This window comes from Calidris pugnax, unplaced genomic scaffold (assembly GCF_001431845.1).
Source record: "Calidris pugnax isolate Ruff unplaced genomic scaffold, ASM143184v1 scaffold18, whole genome shotgun sequence".
NCBI classification, from domain to species: Eukaryota; Metazoa; Chordata; class Aves; order Charadriiformes; family Scolopacidae; genus Calidris; species Calidris pugnax.
In genome coordinates this window covers 14712719-14730696 of record NW_015090812.1, presented here as the reverse complement: position 1 = coordinate 14730696, position 17978 = coordinate 14712719, and the positions used below count along the sequence as shown (strand labels likewise).

At 37.4% G+C, this 17978-nt stretch overlaps 1 protein-coding gene across 2 annotated transcripts in view; it reads left to right on the top strand.

Moving 5' to 3' along the window:
• COL24A1 (collagen, type XXIV, alpha 1) overlaps positions 1-17978 on the top strand; it is a 149104-nt gene that overhangs the window by 41726 nt on the left and 89400 nt on the right. For both annotated transcript variants that reach the window (XM_014939499.1, XM_014939500.1), the window contains exons 10-18: positions 829-873; positions 3077-3130; positions 3812-3856; positions 8300-8353; positions 10796-10840; positions 15669-15722; positions 15814-15858; positions 16240-16293; positions 16926-16979. In XM_014939499.1, the coding sequence (XP_014794985.1) occupies positions 829-873; positions 3077-3130; positions 3812-3856; positions 8300-8353; positions 10796-10840; positions 15669-15722; positions 15814-15858; positions 16240-16293; positions 16926-16979 (450 nt within the window). The remainder of the gene's footprint in view (positions 1-828; positions 874-3076; positions 3131-3811; positions 3857-8299; positions 8354-10795; positions 10841-15668; positions 15723-15813; positions 15859-16239; positions 16294-16925; positions 16980-17978) is intronic.

The following is a 17978-nucleotide window of genomic DNA, read 5'->3' as shown; positions in this document are numbered from 1 at the left end:
GTAGTACAGTTCCTCCTGGTTTTCACCAACATATTTACTTCACTGCTGAAACTGTTTCTTCAGCCCTTTAGAGAAATAAAACATTAAAAGATGGCTTTGGGGTTTTTTTACCCCTTCAGATATTTGAGAAGGAGAAATAAAGCCAGAAAGCAGCTTTCTGTAAACACAAGTATTTATATAAATTCTTTTTTTTTTTTTTTTTTTAGTTAATGTATAAGCCAGCAGATACCTCCTCACTCCAGTAATACAAATAAGACATAAAGTAGAAATATTCATTATTTTCCCCATGTAAAGGTATATGAGCCAAATTCAACAACTGACTTTCTAGTTTTATGTCTGCTTAAAGGATGAATTTGACCAATACTTCAGTGTTTTATTGGGTTGGGCTTGTAATGGGTATATATTTTAAAATTCTGTTAAGATATTTTATATGGTAATGGATGATAACGTGTTTGTGTTGAGTCACATAAGATGTTTAGAGCATTTGGACTGCATTTGCTGTTCTGACATAAGCTTTTGTATTTGGACACCTTTCCAATTATTTTCAAGCTAATGAAAAATCCTGTAAAATTACGTCACTGTAATGCCAGATCACTTGGGCTAGAAAAATTGTTCTCCCAGAAGAAATAATTTTAATGTAAGGAAGTTTCAGTCTAAGTTTCAGCCATGAACATGGTCCCAGGGGACTGCTTGATGACACTCCCTTCAATCCTAATAATTTTAAGAATGTATTGCCAGTTTGCAGTTAACAAATGCTGTTACTGCTCTTTCAAATAGAGCATGTCTGGTTATTTAAAATGAAGTACAACTCATGTCTTTTTATAATAGGGCTTAGCTGGACCAGAAGGTAACCCAGGTCCTAAAGGTGTACGAGTAAGTAAGCATTTTAAGCTTTTTGCCATGCATGTCTTTTTTTACCCACACAGTACATAAGAAAGAGGACAAGGAATTTCATTCAGCTTTGCCAGTTGCTTGCCCACTGAACCACTCTGTCTTTACAAAACCTACAAATGAGAAAACATAGTGTTTCTTTCAAAATACATGTAAGGATGTAAATTTCTTTTTCCGTGGTGAGGAGCATAGAGCAATCTTTCATTGTTGTCCTTCCTCTCACTCGGAATGCATGCAGGAGAAGGAAAGCAATACTGAATGTGGGTGTGTGAGAGCTGGGAGTGAAGAGGAGTGGACGTTTCCTGCCCGAAGCATTATTTCCATAATGGCAGCTGTCAAGACGGGAGACGTATCTGGCATTTGCAATCTGTAACAGCTACAGAAGTTGATAAAGGGAAATGGTCTTGTCACATAAAAACCATAAAAGTGACCTTGAGGTTTTAGAATGATTCAGTTGTAGTCACATATATCCCAGGGACTGAAGGCTCTTAATGTTCTGCTGATTTAAGGCTTGCTTTTGATTATTCTTCGAAGTAGAACAGGTTAACTTTTTTTCTGAGGTTTTTGTTTGTTTGTTTTTTATTTTTTTAATAAGCACATGTGCATGCTTACACATGCTTGTGTGTGTATAACTACTTTTTTAGACTGGCTCTCGCTGTCAAGCAATAGACGTGGGTTTCTAGAAACTTGCATGTTTCTGGTTGCACCTAGGATTTGACGGAGCCTTATGCTAGGTGTTTTCAGGCCCTCAGCTCATGTTGTACAGGTTGCTGAGCAGTGTGCCGTGTTGTCAACTATCTATTAAAATAATCTGAATGTGTTGCTAGGTTTGCTTTTGTCCTGTTTTTCAAATGTAGTTACTAAAAGCCTTTTCCTGCAGCAGCTTCTCAAACATATGTCTGTTTTTTTGGGATGGGGTTTTTTTATGTCAGTTTTCATTAGAGTGATGGGGAAAAATTAGTTTGTCAGGATCAAGTGCCAACAGATATCACACCCTCAGGGACTGTATCTTTTACATTTCTTAAGTTTGTTCTTGCTCAGATTCTCAACGCATTTTGTCTCATTCTCCCCTCAACCAACAAGACACTAAGTGATCCTCGTCACTTCCTGAAAAGTTACTACGTCTCTGTTTACACAAAGCTAAAAGTGGCCAATGTATGAGTAATTTTAGGGAAAAAACACCTGTCAGGTCTTAAGGCTAAGTCCTGTATATGAATTCTACAAGCAACTTCCAATAAAAACGACGATGCAGCCATGTTGAGACATACTACTGTGCCATGGGGGTGTATAGTGACATGATATGAAGTGTCTTTAGAGCTTTAAGTTTAGAACATTCCTGCAATCAAACTGTACTCTGCTTCTCAGCTGTTATAAGAAGCTTTAGAAAAAAGAAGTGCCTTTGTTTTCCAGTCTCTTTAGGTCTGGATGACAAGATGGGCACTGTCTTTCATAATTAAAAAACAAAACCAAAAACAAACCAACCAAAAACAACAACAAAAAACCCAAACCAAAAAAAACAACCCAAACCCCCCAAATTGTTGCAATCGGAAGACTGGAGAGAGATTAAAGCAAGGGATTCTTTTTTAGTAATTAGTAATATTTTTGTTCCAATCTCAGTTTGAATTTGGTAGTGCAGAATCCATCTCTACTACTATTTTTGTAAATTGTACTGTTATTTCTGCTGAGTCAACAGCATGTTTCTGTGTCCATACAACTGATTATATGAGGGGATTATTTCTGACTTTCTTGGGGGGGGCGGGGCGTGGAGAAATGCATTGTGACTGAACTTTAAGAAAAACATTCTACTTTTGACAAGGTAAACTTTCCAGGAGTTTTGCAGATAGCAGTGATCACAGAGTGTCATTAAAGATGAGAACATCTTTTCTGGTGTATTTCATGAATAAAGTTAACTTAAGCAGCTTTTTAATGTTTCATTTGTTCTAATCAAGAAAGTCTCTGATGCAACTTTGTCTGATCGTCTGTACCCTTATAATAGGAAAACCTTTTTTTGCCGTTGGCTGAAGAATAAATCCTAGTCACATTTAAATTGATTGAGCTTCACTGGTAATTTCAAATGAGTCTGAATTTAATCCCTGGATCTTGAACCCACAGCTGGCCAATATTGAGGGACAAGCAGTGTTGGTGGAAACAGCCTTGTAATCAAGAATTGTTCTTAATTTTTTAGGGTTTCATTGGACCTCCAGGTGTGGCAGGACAACCAGGACCTGAAGGAGAAAGGGTAGGTTTAATGCAACATTGATGAAATATTGGTGTTTGGGTAGTAATGCAATATACATTAGAATGGGGAAAAAATGTAAAAGGTATAACCATTCAAGTCTTTGTCTAAAAGCAAAACTGATGTGGAGGAAATAGGTCATATCTAATTAGCCTAATCAATTAAATGCAGTGATGCTGAAGTTAAATGAGGAGCAACTGTAAATTATTATTTGAATTTAATCTAGACCTGCAAGGATTAAGGGTATTTTTTTTCTTACCACCAAGGTCCACAATGAGTATTTTTCATTGAAGCAATTTCATTCAGTCAGTAAGTAATATTCATCAGTTGTCAGATGATCATTGCAATAAAACCAATCATGGAAATCTTAATCTCTGTCACTCCATGCTTGAGATTTTTCTTTGTTCCCTTGAGCACAAAGGACGTCTGGCCGTGTACTTCGATGGAAGCAGGTTATGGCCCTTCTTCGTAATTGTTCTGGTGTGGTCACAGAAAAGACAAACAAAGTTTGTGTTTCTGCCCCCCTGTTGTAGGACATTGTCTCATTCTTTGGACAATTTTTTTTTTTTTTAAATGGTGCTTCTTCTCACACTGTCTTTTCCAATCAACTTGCAGTTTTAATTACTTGGATTTAAACTATTGAAGAAAAGAAAACCTACATATGATGGGTTATTTCTTTCTCAGGGCATCCCAGGCTTCCGTGGAAAAAGAGGCCCTAAAGGGAGACAGGTAAAGCTTCTAACATTTGTTACAATTTCTGTTGCCAAGGTAAATGCACCTGTAATTCACTTGATTAACTTAAATCAACTGAAAAATGTTAGTTTTATTTTTTCTATAGATTTATGTTCTATTGTTTCCAGTTAGTACTTTGCAGAACTGCGCATACTGTGCAGGCTGTAACTACTAGATGTTCTGAAGTGAGGAAGACTCAACATGATGAGCCTTGTGGCTTGTTACTGATACCAGCTATATGAGGGTTAAAAGATGACAGAAACACATACGTATATTCTGTAAAATTAGTGGTAGCACAAAGTACAGATATGATGCAAGTTTCATAAGTTAGATTTCGGTGATGGTTTGAATGCCAATCAGCTGCTTCTAATGTCTGCTATTTCTGGACTATGGTAAATTAAAGCTGTCCTCTCCTTAACATATATTTCTACAGCTGAGAATAAACACAAATCTGCCAAGTATACATTATCAAGTTTTGCATATTTTCTGTGGTATATTTTCAGTGCCAAGTGTTTTGTTTTCTGCTGCAATCTTATTATTTTAGGTCTTTGAAGCTATCCAGGAGTTCCAAATTTTAACTTGCTTGTGGTTTGAGATTGGAAACTGCGGTAGCATTCTCCAGTTGTACACGCAGTTGTGCTCAGCAGTTCAGATGACTTTAATCTAACATGTTGAACAAGCTTGCAGCAGTAGGAGTGTGACTACCATCGTTTGGCCCTTGATGTATGCTATGATAGTTGTGGAAGATTCTGTTTAATTATGTTTTATTTTGTGAGTGATCTAACACCAACACAAAAGGCACTAGCCTGCAATAGTTTTCCTTTTGATGTAAAGAAAGGCAAACAGAGAAAACTGTCAGTAAGTTGATAGACTGCTCTTTCTGAAGCTGTTTTCCAATTATTAAGGTATAAATTCAAAGTAAGAATCTGTTTTTTAGTTACTCAGCTAGCAGGACAGGGTGCTCCTATGCTTGTTGACCATATGGTAGTTGCTTAAAATTTGAATCAAATGCTACTTTGTGCATCTGAGTGTTGGGCAAGAAGGGGTCTGTGCCATCAGTACCTCACAGTAGTTGACAGCGTGTCATGCTGGTGAGTCATGTGCAGCATTTAAGGAGGACCTGGACAGAAAGCAAAGGATTTTGTTCAGTGTGGAAAAGGAAGAGGAGATGGCAGAAGGGTAATCTGAACAACATAGTTTGCATTATAAACTCATTCTCAGTGGCAGGTTTCCCTGAGGCTTCTGATTGCCAGTGTAGTAGTTTGTTTCAATTGGTAACAGCTGGTGCTGTGCATACTGTGGTAAGCAGTTATTTTTCATTTGCAATAAGAGCCCAGTTTCTATCAGTGTCAGGCTATGCTCTGATAAGGACTTTTACTGATATAAATCAATTCAGAGAGGTTTCACATAGGTGACAGAGCAGCAAAAGCACCTCTGCACGGTGTCCGTGATTACCTTCATTCAGTACTGATTCCTCTGTAATATTGTCATTTCCTCAATCCCAGGGTTCCCAAATCCTTTCTGTGATCTATAGAGTACTTATTTGACTAAAGGCTGCTCATATAGGGAGCAAACCAGGAGAGCAATCACATGGGAAACTGACTTGAAGTACTTTGCTGGATCACAAGCCTAAAGAATGTGTGTTATTTTAACTCTAAACAATGGTAGCTGTGATGACAATGTCTCCAGTGTCCCAGAGTTAACAACGCTGGTGCTTTGTGGCAGGGCACTGTCACTAAAGGAAATTTAGCATGGGAATTGTGTAGTGCCTGAAGTCAGGCTCATCACCTTGTGTTCTAGGATGCAACATACTTTATTGGAAAAAACTTATGTCAATAATAATACTTAGGGGAAGAAAACCTGTCTGACTGTCAGAGATCTTTGTGAAAGAAAGCAGATCCTAAATATGATCTCATTTTTGGAAAGTAATATTAAAATATAAGAAAAGTGAATCACACAAGGGATTGTACACTTACAATTCAAAATGCTCCTACTTAGAAGGTTTATTTAATAATTAATCATATTTGCAACATCTCTGGCGTATTTGAAATGGAACAAAATATTCACTTACCAAAATCTTTATTGTGAAGATTATACAGTGAGGATTTGTTTGAATTTTAGATTAGTTTTGCGTACAATAGGTTTCAAAGAAAATATTTCATTGTAAAAGCATATATATTCAATTTCTTTCCATTGTATGCTTGTAATATGAAATTTGGCCAGTTTTGCAGTATTTTTAATGCATTGTCTGTCCTTTTAGTATTATGCATAGTGGTTTGCGTACATAGGTTGACCACATTTAGAGGAATGTTTTTACATAGTTTTCTTCTATATGGGATTAGTTACACCAAGCAGTCAATGTCACAGAATAGACCTTGTAAGTTATAACAAGACTTTATTAATCAAGTTCATTGTAACTGTAAAAACATGCTCTGTTTTATATTAAAATTATAAATAGTTGTATGCTTAATAGTAGTGTTAAAAGATAATATTGATATAATAATTGCACTATTGCACAGTAGTATTATTACATTACTTCCAATTTTGGACTTTTCTGACTGTTCTCCTACGTTGCCTTTTTCCTTTAACTTTTCTACTTACTAAGATAGTTTTGTCAACATCAGTTAGAAGACACATGCTGTTGAGCATGACATTATGATGTCCCTTTTGTAAGTCATGCTATGCTGGGTTCCTGCTGTATATAAACCATCTGTGGCCTGCATCTACGATCTGGTGGCTGGTAAAACTGTCCCATTGCATCCTCCATTTCACTTTTGATGCCTCATTTGTGTGTTTAAAAAAACAACAACATTGATATTCATGTGTATTATGGCAATTCTGCCTCTTCCAGGATCTAGCAATGGTAAGCAGTGCAACTGAAATATTATGCTGTTAAGGAAAGGGTAGTAAATTAATCTCAGTCTACATCCCATCAGCTGATAGCTTTTAACACCATAAGCACTGTCAAATACCCAGTTTGCATGTGTGAAATTTTACAGTACGTTTTCAGAGTTGTGCAAAAATTTGGCCAATGGTACAGATTGAGAATCAATGGAATTGATTAATTGAGCCCTAACCTATCAACCTTTATTGTTTAATTGATAAGACAGTAACATATGAAGCACTGTCAGATCTTACAATTGTGGCTATAATTCTTATTTGTGAACTCTATGATCAGATCCTGAAAAATAATTTCATTGTTGTGAGAGACATTCCTATCTTCTGTTTTCCTGAATTTGCAGGACAGAAAAAATCTCCAACCAAAATCAACACAAATGATGGTACAGGGAGTGTTAGGCATGCCTCAGATTTATTCACAGTATCATGCATGATGATGGGAATTAAGAGCCTATTATTTCAACATGTTGTTTCAGCAGTGTGTATGTATATATATATACACATATTAAAACGTGTCTTAATTTTTATAGAATATTGATTTAAGTTATCACTAAAGCCAAATATGGCTTAAGCAATGCTTATACTACTTTGGTTTATGATACAATTTTTCCACTTGCTTGCTGCAGTTTTATGTTGGCTTCCTGACTGCTGTTCAGTGTAATACTGTATGATGATGCATATCCCCCATTCCATTAAGGAAGGACAATGCTATACTAAGTCCTGAGCTGGATGGCCATGTGGGTATGCTCCAAACAAAGTAGATTAAAATGGCCAAATTAATCGTGCCTTTGACCTGCAGCAGGTTTGAACACAGTCTTACAGAGGTTAAAGGTTAATGCCTCAAAGTACACGGGAAGGGGTATCAACCAAGAAATGGAAATTCTGCTTCAAACTTCAATGCTTGACTGGGCCAGTCAGATTTCCTCCCTGTCCTGATAGTCTAGTCTCTGAAGTCAAAACGCTGATGAAATGAATGAGGCTTTTCCATGTCTTGTTTGAGTTATTGTTTCAGTCTCTAGATGCAGACTCAGGGAAGTGTTCACATTGGTAAAGACAGTGTTGTGCCAGAAAGATGAAAAGATTGATTTTTAATGAGCATGTGTCACAATGACATTGTAACCATTCATATTTGAGGAAAAGTAAGGAAAGAACAAAAGACAAATGTTTAAGTGAGTGAAAAAAAGATTTTGAAGTAAAAATACTAAATAGGAAAAGAGACTCCAAGCAAACAATTCAAGTAATACTTGTTTAATATTGCACATAAGTTGCTTTAAAGCATTCAGTCATCTGATTTTGCTCTACACTTACATTGGTATAGTTATATCTCTTTTGGTTATGATTTTAGGAGACAAATAAATATCATTATTCTATGTTATTCATTTGAACTATGCAGCTGAAACTTTGTGCTTCTTCCATTTGTCCATCTGCCTCCCTGAATCCACTTGCTGATGTCCTAATTTCTAATAGCTATAGGAATTTAGAGTTCAGACCACCTTTTGTGTCTTGGGCAATAAAGAACAAGCATTTTCTCTTTTGCTTTAGGGTTTTCCAGGTGACTTGGGAAATAGAGGCCCCCCTGGTCCAGATGGGAATCCTGTAAGTATCAAATTGTGTGTTTTTTAACACAGTAAAATTTGTAACAATATTAACTCCCTTCCCAAATGGAAAAGAGACTTTTGCCTCAAAAGCAATGTCTCGAAGTCCAGAGAAAAATTTTGGACAGTTACTTTTCCATGGAAATTGCTAGGATAGTACTGTTATAAGCAGTGGTATAAAAAAGAGAGAGAAAAGGATGAGAGAGCTTCTGAGAGAACGCAATTTCCACTGCTGCATGTGCTGACTTCCTTGAGAATCAGATGTCTTGCTATCCTCATTGCACTATTGATGAATGTTTTGTCTTCAAAAATTCTTACAGGGAATATGACTTTGCATTGTTTATTTAAAGCATTATTCTAAGATCACCTTAACAAAATGGGATTCTGCATGCATGCCAAAACCTTAGCTTTCGTATGCTTATGCATTTGATAGTTGATTTCATCCTTTGAACTGTTACTGAATACAATTATACTAGGATGTCATTTAGTGCATTATAATCAGTATGATAACAGCTCTGTCCTTGGCAGCGTGTGCAGGCTAAAGTGCTCTTGTGGTATGGTATTCAAACTGTGGCACAGTCACGTCACTTCACTGGCTGCCCTCAAAGGAGCTTTGCTGTAGTTTTGTATTTGAAGGGAAACTCTGGCTGCAGACCCCAAACTCAGGTTTCTTTTGATATGAGAAACCAGTGAAAGGGCTTTGGGCCAGACAAAGGAACAGCAATAAGTGCCAGGTAAAAGAGCAGCTGATTTGAATCTGCTTTTATCATTGGATGCTCCTTTGGAAACTACTATCAGTTTATGTCTAAAGGCTGTTCTGATATTGACCAGAGTCAGCAATGGGGCAGAGGTGGTCGCCTTTTTGAAAGCCTGTCCTCTCTTGGCACCCATCTTAGAAACTTATTTTAGAAAAGCTTACATGAATTTTGCTGGTGGGTTATTGACGTTTAGTGCCAGCATTTTGAAACATAGGGAGAAAATTATTTTGCGTTTCTGGTCCATGAGGCAAAGTTCCCCTTGTGAGAATGTCAAGTAATGTCAGTACGATGCTTTTCATCTTGAAAGCCCTCTGAGGGGTTGTGAGTGTCACCAGCTGCTTTGCAAATGATATAAAAAAGGTTAGTTCTTCCTTCCCCTCCTGGTACTCCCAAGTCTCCCTCCATTCCTGATAAAGCAGATATTGTCTTTCCACAAGTTCTGCAGAACAACAGTACTTTAATAGAAACAAGCTCAGAAAGCCTGGATCTGAAATTACAGACTTGCACTTTACAAAGAAGCCTGTTTTAACACAAGCATTTGCAAACGAGTTTCTTCTAATCTGCCAAGACAGCTGCTGATCTTACTGCCTTCTCAGACAGGCAGCAACCCCTCTCCCCTCCTCCCCCAAAACTCACCCTGCAGGGCTTGTTCAGGCAAGGGGCCAGAGCTGCAGCTGCAGGGGGCTGTAATGCTAATGGGATATTTACAGAGCCTGTTCATGAGCTGGCAGTGGAGAGCAGGGGCTGCCTGGGAGGCCTGTGATGGCAAGAACTTGAAGGGAAGACATTTTTTCCCATGTGCTGACTTGACACTAATGACATTTGTCTCCACGCCTAATTTCTTCTTCTTAACAGAGTAATGCCATCCTTCATTTTCACAACACCCTCTCAGTGGGCTAGTTTGAAGCAGGTTGAAATTGGTGCCTTGGCACCAGAGGAGGGAGGAGCATGAAGGTGTCCTCTGAGCCATGCCCAGAAGCCATGCCCTGTTGGACAGCTTCAGAATGGGTTCAGATTTGCTTGCGTAAAAATTCTTCACTATGGATGCCAATGGGCTGCAGTGAACCATACATATGATATCCATGGAGTAGCAGGTCCCAGGTATTGGGACAGCTTGTGCAAAGCATGCTGACCTGGAGGGCTACAATACCCCTTTTGCACACGGAAAAGATACTTGGCAACTGATTTCCATGGTGTTTGGAATTTTAGCCTCTGCTGAGTTAAACTTCAGTGCAACAGAGGCAGTAATAGAGTATTGTTGAATTTGTAACTTCTACAAAAGTACAATGCTGTAGTTTGTATCAAGAAACAATTTTTCATAAAGAGACTGTAGCCTTTAATTCTGTGAACTGAGATGGTATTCCATTTATCTTTAAAAGAAATCTTAATTCCTGTGGGGTTTTTTTCCCCCCCAAAAAATTCTTTTTTCTTCTTCCCACTCTAAATATAATGGTAACAGATGTCATATTCATGAATGATTTCATGATACAAATATATTGAGACCTAATTCCACAATTAGGGATTCTAATAATCATGTTCCACTATACAGTGATAAGCTGCCATTCTTCAGGAACTCTCCATAAAAATCCCAGCTGACTTGCTTTGCAGATCACTGTTTATCTTATCATAGGGAATTTTCTTAAAATGGTGAAATTCAGACAATCTAAAATTCATTTTCTTTGAAGGGAATTGTTGGTGGTGTTGGTCCTCCTGGATTTCCAGGACTAAGAGTGAGTACACTTTTATTACTTTGGTGTGGCTTCATTTGCCTGTTTGTCTTGTATGTTTGTGAAATAATAAAGACAAATATAAGAATCCAGAGATGTGAACAGATTTTATTTTAGTTAGCCATGATATTAATTAAAATCACTCTAAAAAACTGCTCTTCATATTGCTGGCATGGAGTACTTCTATAGCGGGTTTGGATTTGTACACTTATTTCTGATCTGGTGTGTCTGGGTTTTTGTATTAGAAATACCCCTAAAGCCAATGTTACTTTTTGAAAAAGTGCAGTACTTTCAAACATTTTAACATCCACAGCCCCCATTCATTCCTGTCTATGGCTTCCAAATTCTAAGCAGAATTAATTCTTAAACAAAATTACTTTATCTTGTATACAGTATCATAATCAAATTTTTTTTCATGTTTTTAAAATAATTTTGTGTTTCTCATTATGGAGTTGCAAGCAGTAGTTATATAAATGCAGTTGTGCCAGAGAAGCTCTGTGACATGATTGAGTCCTACAGGAGGCAGAATAATACTTTCATACCATGTAGTCTTGCTCCCTTATTTTAATTCATGTGTTTACTGAAAATGGACCTGTATTTGATTCTTGATGTTGGCTTAATCAAAGCCGTCTTCATAGCTAATAACATGTGGGAGAAAATAGTGTGTTTACACTTGAATTAAGAAAGCCCGGGTTGTCTCCAGTGGGTTTTTTTCTGTTTGATATCTGGAGATCTGAAACATTCCTGATAAGTTTGTTAGTTTACGCTAATGGTCATCTAACTTTTCCTTTGAAGTGTGGCAGTTGAGTTCCATTATTATTATCTTTCTAATTACATGTTCATAACAAAAAATATTTCTATAAATTGTCCCTTGTTGCCTGATTGGGATTGTAATGGCATTGCTATAGTGAAGAAACACAAGCTTGACCAAGGAACCTCTGTGGCTTCCAGCCTTCATCATGCTGCAAATGTGACTCATTGTGTTCTTGTCAGTTGACATATTTGAGCCAATTGAACCACTCGTGAGACTAGAGGTTGCACTCTTGAGAATTTGCTTTGAATTATCATTTGCTTTTCTTTCTTACATGACCATCTTTGGAATTTTATCTCAAGGACTTTGATAATTGTGCAAATGTATCTGAGGTTTTTAAAAAAGCCTACTATATATCACCTCTAAAAAGATAGTTTCTGATTATTTTGACTAAACCTTAGAAGTTTAGCCCTTCTTAAAATTCATGAGTGTAAATGTTCACATGGTCAAAGCTCCTTTTGCATTGTTGCTGCATTGCAGTCACTTACACAGAAAGACTGAGTGTCAGTAATTTTTTGTGATAGACAGAAATTATTTTCAGTCACCAGTCCAAAGCCTTTGCCACTTGTACATAGGTGAAATATAACCATAATGAGAGCTATTTCTTGAAAAAAAAAATATTATGGCACTTTTAGATTTTGACCAGCATGGAATCAATAATTGTTTTGCCTGTGCACTGCATTTGAGTGGCCTGTCATCTCTCATTTATATGTGGGACTCTTTTGTACAGTTCCAGCTGTGTAAAAAAGCATTGGTCATGTTCCCATGTGCTCTACATAATTTGTATTCAAAGTAACGACAAAATAAAGGATAGAAACTGACATTTCTTTCTTCATTATGTACAATTACTAAGCTAATTCTTCTTGTGTATAGTTTTTAGTTTCACAGTGTGACAATTTGGAACAAGAGTTTTGCAGGGAGAGCATAGATATTCACATCTTTTGTTGGAATTAGAGTTTGACCCCCAGGACTGTTGGAAACTTTACATCATCTGCTGCAGCTCCATTTGACTGCAAGTAATTGGGAGTCTTCTATGGAGCAGAGAGCTCCTTTGATCTATACACTTGTGTGTTTGTAGCTGAGATGTATATACATATGCTGAAAAACAATGACATTTTTGGAGGCAGAAATAGTTTTGCAAATGAGCTTCTGGTCAAGCGTTTAGTGCTTGGGATGACAAATGTGTGTACAAAAATGTATGCACAAGTGCTTGTGATGTAGAAATGCAGCTCCGTAAAGGTAGAGTCATTGTACATCCTTCTGACAGCTTAATAGATCTTACAGATGTATTAGGGTGTTTTCAAAGGTATCTTATTTTATTTAGCCAATTCCCATTAGCATTGCCACTTGGGGGTTAACTCACCATGGTTGATAAGACCTTTCCAGTACAGTGAGATTTTGCAGTTGAGGAAAATGGCTCAGCAACATTTCCTCCAGATTTCTGAACACACTTTGGAAGCTTCCAAAGCATCTAGGTCAGAACACTGATAAATGTTCTAAACTAAACACTAAACACTTCAGTATCTAGTTGGCACGAGTCTTTTGTGGATACTAACACATAGGCATCATCAATAAAATTATACACTCCTCTGGGTCTCTGCATTACATCATATTAGTTATTCTAGTTCCCACTTTCCCAGTCAGTAAGATAATTGGAAGAGCTGTGCTTTGTTCCAGGGTTTCTTTACAAGGGATCACTGCACTCTTTTAACTGTAGCAGAGTTTCACCAAGACCCCAGGGGAATGTCAGGTGACCCCAGCATCCCCAAGTACAGCTTGTGTGGTGCAGCCCTGTTCCTGACCACACCTGCTCTCCAAATGGGTTTGTGCACCCTGGCCTCTGTTTTCACGTGGCCCTTATTCAGCAGACGGTAGTGGTCATCCAAGACCGAGTAAAGAACTAGAGACCTCTATGTTTGTTCTAAAATACTTAGTTATAACACTTTATACTATTACAAGATGCAGTATTGAACATGAGATTAAATATATTGTTCTGGCAGAAACCAACAGCATTAATTCAAGTAGCTTGTCCAGCCCAGCTGTATGCAGTGTCAAGAACTAATTACATTTTTGTGTTTGTTCATGAGAACAACGGCAAAGTGAGCAGCATCAGCAAGCTGAGTCCAGTAATCCCTTCCTTCCGTGATTTTTTCAATATACAAAGCTGTTGCCAAGTTTGGAGTTTTGGCTGGCTGAGAGTCAGTCTCTCAAGATTTGCAAGGACATGAGTTTTACTAAGATGAAGACTTTCAGAAGATTTATGACTACAGTTATCAGCTAGCTTTTCTTTTTACATTTTTTTTCCTTAAAAAAAACCAACAACAAACCCACCACCTAATACGAGGATGCATTAGTTTTCCTTTTCTGTCATCTTACCTTTTTGATGGGTAAAAGTAATTTGGTCTTAGTTTCACCTATCCCATAGAAATAGTGGAAAAAGCATGCTTTATGTAGCTGAAGTAATTTTTGTTTTCTATCTATCAGCAAATTTTGGCCAACCAATAAGCATGTGCTAACATTTAGCAAGGCTGTTGTAGATGGAGGATGATTTAAAAAATTTACCGACTTACTAATTCAACCCTTTTCTTTTCAGTGAGATCATTTTTCAGTTTCATTTTTGTGTAGTTCCAGTTCTTTGCTGTTAATTAGGTCACCCAATATCTCTGAAGACTGCGACAGGAATTTCATCAACCAGAATTTTGTAAAGCTGTTTTGGAACTTCTTCCCGTTGCTTTTGTGAGCTGAATTTCCCAGCTCAGTATCCCTCTGTGATTTTTTCAATCAATGCTATTGTTACCATAAGTATGCATTTCAGTGTACAGCATCATTAATACAGAAATGCCTTGCTGAACTAGAATATATAGGACAAGTAAGACAGCAATGTAAACAATTTATCTTGGCGTCAGCTAACGTGACAGAATGTATCATTTAAGCAGTCATGGAAGCTAAAGCAATATAATGTTCCTGGGAACTTTAGCAAGCATCATTGAGACACTGTCATCAGTCTTCCTTTTTTTTCAGTGAGCCTTGAGTCTGATGATGGTTGCAGAAGAACAGTTTTGCTAACATTGCTGAAATAGTCTCCAGAGAATAATGAATGTGTGCTGAACTGGAAGTCAATAGGTGTCCATCTCATCTTTTCCATGGCACTCTCAGCAAGTGGCAAAAGATTTATGTATTCATATTTGTAGCTAAATTCTTGCATAGCCACAGTGGTGTGACACTGCCTTTTTTCCAGATGTAGGATAGGCAGAAAGTAGATAGACTTTCCCCACTGTTGTATAGTTTAGCTATTGCTAAATAATTTCTTAAGTTTAGCTCATCGTCTTTCATTAATACTATTGCTGTTGCTGTGTTGATCTTTTACAATTCTTAGTTTTATTCATTTCTGGTTCACTTTTCTTTTTCAAGTCATAAAATTGTCCATATGTATCCCAAAAAGGAGAGATTAAATAAGGGCTTTGAAAGGTACACGAGAACAGAAAAAGTTAGCATGGCCATAAGAACTTAGGTTAAGTTTCCTCACTTGGTATTTTGGAAGAATCTCATATATATATATTATTTTTTTTTAACTTGTAGAAGTCACTGAGAGATGAGAAAACCTAGTAAAAGTCACTTTTTATGGCACTGCTTATGGTAGAATAATTCCTTTAAGCCAAATTTGATGCTTACAGAGTAGCGATGTCATGTAACCCTGAGGACAGAGGGAATAGCCACCGAATGTGCAGCTGAAGTACAAAAGAAAGCTTCCTTATTCTGCATTGCCTAACACACTGTTATCTTCTCTTGAATACATAGTCTACAGGAAAAGAGGGAAGTTCAGTTCCTTGTGTTTCTGCTGATATGGTTGGGAACTGTAAAGGTTTGTAATATGGAAGCTTTTTTCCCCCAAGAAATTAGCCTGAAAAAGATTTTGGTTTGTCTCTGTGGTGCAGCAAATGCCACATTCTTTTGCCAGTCTTTTAAGTTGCTCCATTTCATCAAAAGTTTAATGCAGTCACCTTTCTTGCTGTTTCGTAGGGAGGCATTGGGCCAGCAGGACCAAGTGGACCATCAGGAATTCCAGGGCCCATGGTACGGTGCTAAACAATCTCACAGCCGAGCGCCTATGCTGCTTTCCAAATTATAGACAAACATTGGATTTTTGGTTTCTTCTTTTTAATAGGGTCTCCCAGGGAGTGTGGGACAGCCTGGAATGAAAGGTGATAAGGTGATTTAAATATTTCCATTATCTTAGAGTTACATAGTTCTTTCAGATTCCTTTAATTAATTCTTGAGCAAAATAATGTACATGACAAAGCCTTCCATTTTTCCTTTCAGTTTATTTTCTCTTCTGGCTTTTATTTTTTAAAATTGCTTCAGTCTCACGATCTGGTACTTTAGACAAACTTGCTTATGGACCGAACACTTACTACTGGCGTAACAATATCCAGTGCTGTGTCTAGGGTTTCCTAAGGGGGTGCTTCATTGCAACATCTTGCATTGTCTGTGTTAGTTTTAAATACTAAATTAATCTTTCTGATTCCCGAATTCTCATAACTACCTCATTTTAAGTCACATACGTTAAGTCTGTATAAAACATGTTGTTTAGGGTGAACATGGCCTTGCAGGAGAGCCGGGAGACCAGGGGTACCCAGGAGACAAGGTAATTTATAATTGCATTGTTTTACAAAATTGTCCAATTTCAGCAACTTCATCAGGCTTCTGAGTCTCTTAAAATGCAACAGGTCAGTTGCATAAAAGTAGAATGCAGTCATGAAAGTTACTGTATACCACTGAATTAATATATTTTTAAGAAATGCTGTGCTAATTAAAACTTAGTTCTGGAAAGTAGTGAACAAAGATGAGTAAAGGGTACGGGCAGAATTCTGGCTGCCGTGTGTTCAGAGATGCATCAAACAAGAATAGATTTATGGTATGATATGAAACCTACTAAGAAACTGTTGTAAAAGATATTTTTCCTTTGAACCTTGGGTTCATCTGCAGCTCACCTGGACCAACTGTGGTTAGCAGTAGCACGTGGTCTGGTATGCTTCTTCTTATGATGAAACAGATAAAAAAGTATCTTCTTTCCTATTTGGCTTGTACATCAGAAGTCACTGAAATAGCACGTCCTGTTGAAAACTCTTTTGATTGAAACTTAATTTTAGAAGACATTTCTTATTCCACGGAACTATTTCAAAGCCTGTTTCAGGTGGCAAAGTATAGCAATCTGTTGCTTCTAACGTAACACAACAATATGTTTTTGTGTGTATTTAATAGCTTTCTTTTTTTCAGGGTGCTGTTGGTTTACCAGGACCCCCAGGGATCAGAGGGAAGCCAGGACCCCCAGTAAGATTGCACATCAATTTTTGCTTTCAATATATCACTAGACGTTGTTATATTTGATACTTCTTTAGTACCTTATGTTTGCACTGCATGTCATCCTCTAGAAGCTGCCTAATTCAAAATGCAAAAAGAATAAGGTCTAAGCTGCTTTTATTTCTAGTGACTGCTTAGTGAGTGAGTCAGATCCTAACGTGTGAGATTGCATTAGAGAGATCAGTATGTGTGTCAGATTTTATAACAGGACTGCTGAAGATATTAGGTATTCTGTGACAGTCACTTTGTGGGGGAACAGACATGTTGGTAATGTTTGAAACAAATCCACTGAGAGCTTTGGGAGCTGCCAAGATGACCATTTGGGCTTGCACGATTTGGAGAGAGTATGGGAAATTTCATTGATAATTGCCAGTCAGTTGTCAATAGGGATGGGGGTAGTCATAAATTCCAGTATTTTTTGTTTTTTTTAAGCAATTTTAAAGGCATCTGTGCAGTGCTGCCACTTCTGTTTGGTTTGTAAATGTCGAGGCAGAAACGGCATTGCACAAGGTTACCTGGCTTTTTCCTCACCTGTTCTTAGCACTACTATCTGCCTCTTTTTGGTGTATAATTAAAAGCTGCCAATATTTACTGCTGTTCAGGAATTAATCATTCTAGTCTCAGTTTTTCTCGTGTGCAATCAAGCCACTATCTGATAAACCTACTTAGGCCTCACAAATGTCATATACCCTCAAACTCAATAAAAATACTTTCTTTGTCCCAGAGAATTTATAATATAAATATTAATCCTGAAAAAAGCTTGCACAACTTTGCTTAAGCTTAGATTGGAAATCTTGGCCTTTTTGCCTTTAAAGATACACGCATTTTCATTCCAAGATAAGCATGTGAATTAGCCCATTCCTGAACAGTTGTGAATTTTCAGCGCAAACTGAATGTGACCAACTTCTTGACTGATGTTAAGATATGAAGCCTAAATCCTGCAAGTAATATAGTGTTTAACTTTGTAGA